The 7,351-nt window shown below is 65.7% G+C and overlaps 1 protein-coding gene across 1 annotated transcript; it reads left to right on the top strand.

Moving 5' to 3' along the window:
- Nucleotides 1–3,379: 3,379 nt before the first annotated feature.
- Nucleotides 3,380–6,070, top strand: LOC131275432 (tryptase alpha/beta-1-like). The gene is made up of 6 exons (XM_058285559.2): nucleotides 3,380–3,604; nucleotides 4,107–4,167; nucleotides 4,319–4,490; nucleotides 4,834–5,099; nucleotides 5,504–5,667; nucleotides 5,741–6,070. The coding sequence occupies exons 1-6, from the start codon at nucleotides 3,593–3,595 to the stop codon at nucleotides 5,903–5,905; spliced, it is 840 nt and encodes a 279-aa protein (XP_058141542.1). The 5' UTR covers nucleotides 3,380–3,592; the 3' UTR covers nucleotides 5,906–6,070.
- Nucleotides 6,071–7,351: the final 1,281 nt, after the last annotated feature.

The following is a 7,351-nucleotide window of genomic DNA, read 5'->3' as shown; positions in this document are numbered from 1 at the left end:
ATTTATAAACCGCTTCTTTCTTACTATAATGTGTTACTATCAACTCTATTCATCTCCACAATTTTATAGTCAAAAATTAAAATTTCTACATACATTAAGCATCCATCATTCTTCTCTACTCTCCTCTTATCTCCTTATAACCTCTACTCTAGGTTTCACTTTCATGCTTTAATTATTTGTATTTAGTTCATATTAATGAGACTGTGCAGTATTTGTCTTTTTGTGTCTGGCTTACTTTGCTTAGTATAATGTCTTCAAGACTCATCCATGTTCTCACATCGGTCCCAATTTCATTTCTTCTTATTGCAGCATAGTATTCCATCATACGTATATACATTTTGTTTATCCACTCATTGGTGAATGGACACTTGGGTTGTTTCCATCTTTTGGCAATTGTGAACAACGCCGCTATGAACATTGGTGTGCAGATGTCTGTTCATGTCATAGTTTTCAGTTCTTGTGGATATATTCCTAGTAGGGGAATTCCTGGATCACATGGCAGTTCTATATTTAGCTTCTTGACAAACGGCCGAAGTGTCTTCCACAGAGGCTGCACCATTTTACTCCCCCACCAAGAGTGAAGGAGTGTTCCTATTTCTCCACATCCTCTCTAGCACTTATCGTTGTCTGTTTTTTTTTTTAAATAATGGCCTTAAGACGGGGACCCCATCTCCCACCTGAGCACCAACTGACCCGGGAGCCCCCTCTCCTCGCACAGCCCCCCACGTGGTGCTCCCCACGCGGCTCTGCCCTCCCCCACGGCCCCAAGTTGGCCTTTGGTTCGAGGCGGCTGCACGCGGGGCCCCTTCCTGGGCCCCCAGAAGGGCCGCTGGTTGGCTGCGACCTGGGCGGCCTGGGGAGGGCCTGTGCACTGCACACACGCACACGCTCATGCTCACGCGTGCACACTCACATGTTCACACGCTCATGCTCACGTGTGCACACTCACACGCACATGCTCACGCGTGCACACTCACATGTTCACACGCACACACGCTGATGCTCACGCGTGCACACTCACATGCTCACACGCTCATGCTCACGTACGCACACTCACACGCACATGCTCACGCGTGCACACTCACATGTTCACACGCACACACGCTGATGCTCACGCGTGCACACTCACATGCTCACACGCTCATGCTCACGTGTGCACACTCACATGCACATGCTCACGCTCACGTGTGCACACTCACATGCCACACGCACACACTCCCACCTCACATGCACATACTCAGATGTTCACATGTGCACACTCACATGTTCACACGCACACACCCTGACACGCTGCCGCGGGCGCCCTGATGGCTCCTCCCACCACCCTCGGTCTGGCCAGGGGCCGTGGGGCGCCCTCAGTTCTGCGCCTCACGCACCCGGGGGCGAGCTGGGGGGGAGCTCGTGCGGACACGCCCCTGCCCCTCGCTCCCGGCTCCCTGGGTTTGGCCTCAGGCCAGGGGGTCTCCTCCCCCGGGGGAGACAGCGTGTCCCCCCCGCCCCGCGCGCCGGGGTCCCCGTACGCTCCTTTGCCCCCTGCCCCTGCGGAATCCCCCCTCCTGCCAGGGCGCAGAGGCAGCGGGTAGAGAACAGGGCGCAGGGAGCGATCGGGGCAAAGGGTGGGGGGGTTCGGGGGGGGGCGCGGGCGGAGGAGGGGGCGGGGCGGGCGGAGGAGGAGGCGGGGGCTTCAGCGCGGGCTCTTAACAGGGGGCAGGAGCTGGGTTGAAATTCAAGGAACACTCTCCCTGTGGGCTGCAGGTGCGGGCCGGGGTCTGCTAAGTAACCCGCAGTGGGCGTGGCTCGCGGGGGCCGCGGGGGCCCCTGGCCAAGGGGTCCGGGAAAGGAAGGGCTGAGCCGCCGTGGGGACGCCGCGGCTTTCCCGGGGAGGCCTCGAGCACGGCCCTCGGCAGTGTGCGGGTCACTGCGGGGAACAGGCGCCCAGCTGCCCGCCCGCGCAGCCCCAGGCCGGCCCCGCCCGCGCCCCCTCCCCGCGGTCCCCGCTTGTCCCCCAGCCCCGCCTCTGCGGCCCCTCCCGCAGCACGAGGTTGTGCCGGCTGTGCCGAGCACGGGGTGCGGCGCCTCATCCAGGGCGGGTCCTCAGGAGGCGCTGCGGGGCCAGTGGGGGGGGGGAGGAGGGGGCGCTGAGGCCCGGAGCCCCCCAGGACTTCTTCCATCCCTCCCTCCCCCCGTCCTATGGACTCTGCTCCCAGGACAGCGACCGACTCAGGGACCCTTGGGGAGACCGCGGCAGGGCCAAGGGGACCCAGGCACCCCAGCCACAACCCCCAAGGAGCAGGGTGGGGCCAGTGCCGCCTCCTCCAGGAGGCCCTCCAGGCTCCCTGCAGGCTTCAGGTTTCTGGGGAGGGGGCACCTGCTGAGAGTGGAAGTGCCACCCTGAAGCCCAGGCCCCAGGAGTCCCGAGTGCCACACCCACCCGTGGGCCCGCAGGGATTAGACGGGCACCACACCCACAGCCCCACCCCGCAGGCACCTCCCACCACCTGTGCCTACGCCAGGCCTGACGCTGAGTTCGACGGGGGCCCGTGGGGCAGGGACTGTCCTGCCAGACCCCCAGCTACTCCCCAGCTCCTCACCATGTGCAGGGCAGGCAGGTCCTCTGAGACCCTCTAGGGCAACCACCCCCCTAGAAGTGGGGAAACTGAGGCACAGGGGCGGAGACCCGGGGCCATCCCCAGGACGCCACTTCCCAGGGCTCTGGCCGGTGTCCTTCCACTGGCCCCAGAGCAGCCCCTGCCGGGCCCTTAACCTTTGACCCGAGCCCATCCCCCAGGGGCCGGGATACGCCCGCACCTGCAGCTGCCCCTCCTCCCCCTGAGGCCCCCACCTGAGGGACCCCTGGCCTGGAAGGCCGATGCAGAGTGGGCGGGGAGCCCTCTGACCAGGAGGGGTCCCATCCCCTACAATCTTCGGTCTCCACAGGTGGGAATTGGGGGTACCCCATCCATCCCAGTTCAAAGGCCTCCAGGACTTGGGGATCCCCCCACCCTGCACCCCAGCACCACAGGGGTCCGGCCTGCTGTCCAGAGGAGCCCCAAATGAGGCGGCTGGGCCTGGGATCCCGGGGGGCTGGCACTGGTCTCTTCTGCTCTCCCCCTTCACCCCTGCCTGTCCTCTGCGATGGAGCCACAGGCCACCAGGTCACGAGGCAGGGCCCCGCTCAGCGAGATGCCGAGATAACCCCGGAGCGGACGTCCCCGCCTCACCGCAGGGCCGGGAGAAGGGGGCTGCTTCCGGCTGTGGGGACTTGGCTCCAGCTCCCCCAGACTGTTTCCTCATCTGACAAGGAGCCCCTCCCTCTGCTAAGGTGGGGAGGGCTGAGGGAGGCAGTGTCCTGCGAGTCAAGGAACCCAAGGATCCAGAAGGCGTGGCAGGGGTCGCCCTGCATGTGCCCACCCCACAGAGCAGCCCTGCTCCTCGGAGGCCCACGGGCACTGATTCCCCCACTCCGTGTCCCCCTGGGGACGTGCGTTGGGGTGAGAGCAGCAGGAGAGAGACTCGCTCACCACAGTGCCTGGGGAGCAAGCAGCCCCTGGGTGCAGCCGTGCCTGAAGGCCTCGCGCGAGCTCTGATTTGCATGTGGGAAGAGGTGAGCTCTGCAGAGGGGTGCCGGGGGATGCATCCTGGTGCAGGGAACCAGCCAGCTGCTGAGAGAGGGTCACCCAAACACCCAAGGGGGAACCCAGCCCCCCACACAGCCTGGCCCCTTTCGGGATCTCAGCCCTGCCTGGGCCTGGGTGGGGGGGGAGCTCCACTTGCGGGGCCCACCCTGGGACCTCTGTGCCCCGAGGTGGTGACTGGAGGTGGGCAGCCTTGCCAGGGCTCCCGCGTCTGGACCACCCACTTCCTCCCCTCTGGATTGGAGGAGCAGGAGCCCCTCCCCCAGCCCCACCCAGGTCTGGAAGGATAAATGGGGAGAGGGCAGCATGCTGGGCAGACAGCAGTCAGTGGACAGGGTGAGGCCCCAGCTCTGAGCCTCAGACCCCCGCCCAGACCCGAGACCCCCGAGGCTGACCGGGTCCCTGGGCCCCTGACCCCTGGGCCTGGCCCCGCCCGCGGCGTTCAGGCTGCCCCCTCCTTGCTCCGTCCAGATGCTGCCCCTGCTGCTGCTGGCGCTGCCCCTCCTGGCCAGCGGGGTCCACGCGGCCCCTGGTGAGTCTGCCCCCCCCCCGCCCTGCCTCCCCCCAGCCCCACGGTGGAGGTGGGTGGGCTTAGAGAAGCCCCACAGAGCCCCACAGAACCCCAGGTGGGGGGCACTGAGCCAGGGGCCAGCTGTGCCGCCTCTTATGCCGCGCCCTCCCAGCCCCCCACCAGGCCCTGGAGCGCGGGGCCATCGTGGGGGGGCAGGAGGCCTCCAAGAGCAAGTGGCCCTGGCAGGTGAGCCTGCGCCTCCACGCGGCCTTCTGGAAGCACATCTGCGGGGGCTCCCTCATCCACCCCCAGTGGGTGCTGACCGCCGCCCACTGCGTCGGACGGTGAGGCGCGGGGGCGGGGCGCGGCTCCCCCCGGGGTCCAGGGCGCTGCGGGTGGGGTTTCCAGGAGCGGGGGGTGCTCGGAGGCTGGAGGATCAGGGGCTGGCGGGTGAGTCCAGGAACCTGGGGGGTCCGAGAGGCCGGAGGCGGGTTTACGAGAGGCTGGGGGGTGTCCAGGGCCTGGGGTGGGGTCCAGGGATGTGAAGGGGGAGTTCGGGGGGGGTGCTTGCAGGGGCTAGACCAGAGGGTTCAGGGGATTGGGGGGCCTTTCAAAGCCGGGGGTCTGGGGGCGCTGGAGAAGGGAGGTCGGGGACTGACTGGCCCGAGCCCGTGGGCCCCTCCCCAGGGAACGCGTCAGCCCCGACGCCTTCCGCGTGCAGCTGCGCGAGCAGCACCTGTACTACGGGGACCGGCTGCTGCCCGTGGGCCGCGTGCTCCCGCACCCCGGCTACTACTCGGCGCAGGAGGGCGCGGACATCGCGCTGCTGGGGCTGCGGTCGCCCGTGAACTTGTCCGGCCGCGTGCAGCCGCTGCGCCTGCCCCCCGCCGCCCAGGCCTTCCCCGCGGGGACGCCGTGCTGGCTGACCGGCTGGGGCGACGTGGGCGACGATGGTGAGGGCGAGGTGCGGGTTGGGCGCGGTGCTGGATGAGGCGCGGGGCGCGGGGCGAGGGGCGAGGGGCGCGGAGGAGAGGGCAACGGGCGGAGGTGCGGGGCGCGGCGCGGGGTGCGGGGGGAAGCGCTGGTCGGGCGCGGTGAGTGGGCCGAGGGCGCGAGGTGCGGAGCGGGGGTCGTGGCGCGAGTGCGCGGGCGCGGGGCTGGCTCAGTGCGGACGTGAGGCGGAGGGCGGAGGGCGCCGAGCGGGCGTGGGATGCGGGGCGGGCGTGGGATGCGGGGCGGGCGGGGCGGGGCGCGGCTCCGGAGGGAGGTGCTGGGTGAAGCACGGCCCGGGGGCCGCGGAGAGGGGCGGGGGCGGCGGCTCGGCCCTCCCGCCCCAGCGCCCCGCTCGTCCCCGCAGAGCCCCTGCCCCCGCCCTACCCGCTGCGGCAGGTGAAGGTGCCCGTCGTGGACAACGGCGACTGTGACGCCCAGTACCACAGCGACACCTCCACGGGGGACAGCGTCCGCATCGTGCGCGACGACATGATGTGCGCCGGCCGCGCGGGCCGCGACTCCTGCCAGGTGCCCCCCCCCCCGCCCCCCTCCCACGCGCCGACCCTGCCCCGCCGGGCCCCGCTGACCCTGCCTCCCGCAGGGCGACTCCGGGGGCCCCCTGGCCTGCAAGGTGAACGGCACGTGGCTGCAGGCGGGCGTGGTCAGCTGGGGCGAGGGCTGCGCCCAGGACAAGCGGCCCGGCGTCTACACCCGCGTCACCCACTACCTGGACTGGATCCACCGCTACGTCCCGGAGGAGCCCTGAGGGGCCTCGGTCGGGGTCCCCATCAGCGCCGCTGCCCCCCACCCTTCCCGGCCCTGCCCCAGCCAGCACCCTGCCCCGAGCCCCCCCCCCCCCCGCCCCCTTGGGCCCTCCCCTGCCCGGAGCCCCAAGCCCCTCCTGCCGTGTCATTAAAGTGCATGAAGAGCGGCCTCGGCTGCCCAGGTGCCTCCGTGGTGGGGTCGCTGACCAGGGGGGCGGGGCAGCTGCCGCCCGCGGCTGGGTGGGGTCCCCTCCCCCGCACACGCCGCCCTCCTTTCGCTTTTGGGGGCTGCATCAGGAAAGCGGGAAAATGAGAGGCGCAGCCATGAGATCGATGGGGACCCGGCCCCTGGGTGGCCCCTCCCTCCCCCATCGCTGGCCGTCTCCCCCTCTGCTTCCAGATCCCATGTGTGCACACCTGGGCGCAAGATAGCCTGGGGGTCCCGCTGTCACCTGCTGGGCCTGGCCCTCCTCCTGCACTCTGGTGGCCCCCCACGTGCTGCGTGGGCCCCGGGCCTTTTGTTCGGGTGGCCCTCCCTGGGTGACGACTTTCCAGCTGCTAACAGGGGACGCTGTGTGCCTCCAATTCGGGGTGGCTGTGAAGGGGCCGGGGAGGGGCTGAGTGCTGGGCCGGGGCCCCCTCGGTCTCCTGGGCGCTGCCCACTGGGCTCTCCCCCACCCCCAGCGACGCAGGTGCCTGCCGGTGCCGAAATCCTCCCTCGGCCACTTTCCAGCAGGTGGGGGGAGGCTCTCAGTGGGGGGTTTGCGTGTGTTGCTTTCTCTTTTTAGCATTTAAAAAAATGTATTCACGTGTACCACACATACATAAACATACATAAAGACTAAGTGTGTAGTAACAGGTGTGAATTTACACATCAAGCCTACAGACCATCCTACGTGACATCACACGTCACCCTGCCAGCAATACCGTGCTTGTTGTGGAACATTTTAACTAATGATTAAAGAGCATCCTCGAAATATTCCAACCACCCAAAGTATCTTACACTGGGTGTATTTCCCCCACCCACCCTATTCTTCTTATTATCTTTTACATCATTTATAGATGAACACACATAAACAACAAGTGTATAGTAAAAGTTGTGAACTTACAAAGCAAAGATACATAACATCATACACAGTCCCACACATCAACCCTCCACCAACACCTTGTACTGTTGTGAGACATTTGTTAAAAATGATGAGAGAACATTGTCAAAATCGTACTAACAATAGGCTTTATCTGACAATCGGTGTATTTTTCCCCAACTCACCCTATTATTACTATTTTTAAATGTTTTTTTTTATATATTCTTAAAAGATACATAGATAACAAAATCTTACTTTAAAAAATATGGGAGGGGGAAGCGGCTGTGGTTCGGTCAGCTGGGCTCCCGTCTACCATAGGGGAGGCCCTGGGCTCGGGTCCCGGGGCCTCCTGGTGAAGGCAGG

This window comes from Dasypus novemcinctus, chromosome 23 (assembly GCF_030445035.2).
Source record: "Dasypus novemcinctus isolate mDasNov1 chromosome 23, mDasNov1.1.hap2, whole genome shotgun sequence".
In the NCBI taxonomy this organism is placed as follows: Eukaryota; Metazoa; Chordata; class Mammalia; order Cingulata; family Dasypodidae; genus Dasypus; species Dasypus novemcinctus.
This window is presented reverse-complemented; position numbering and strand designations above follow the sequence as displayed.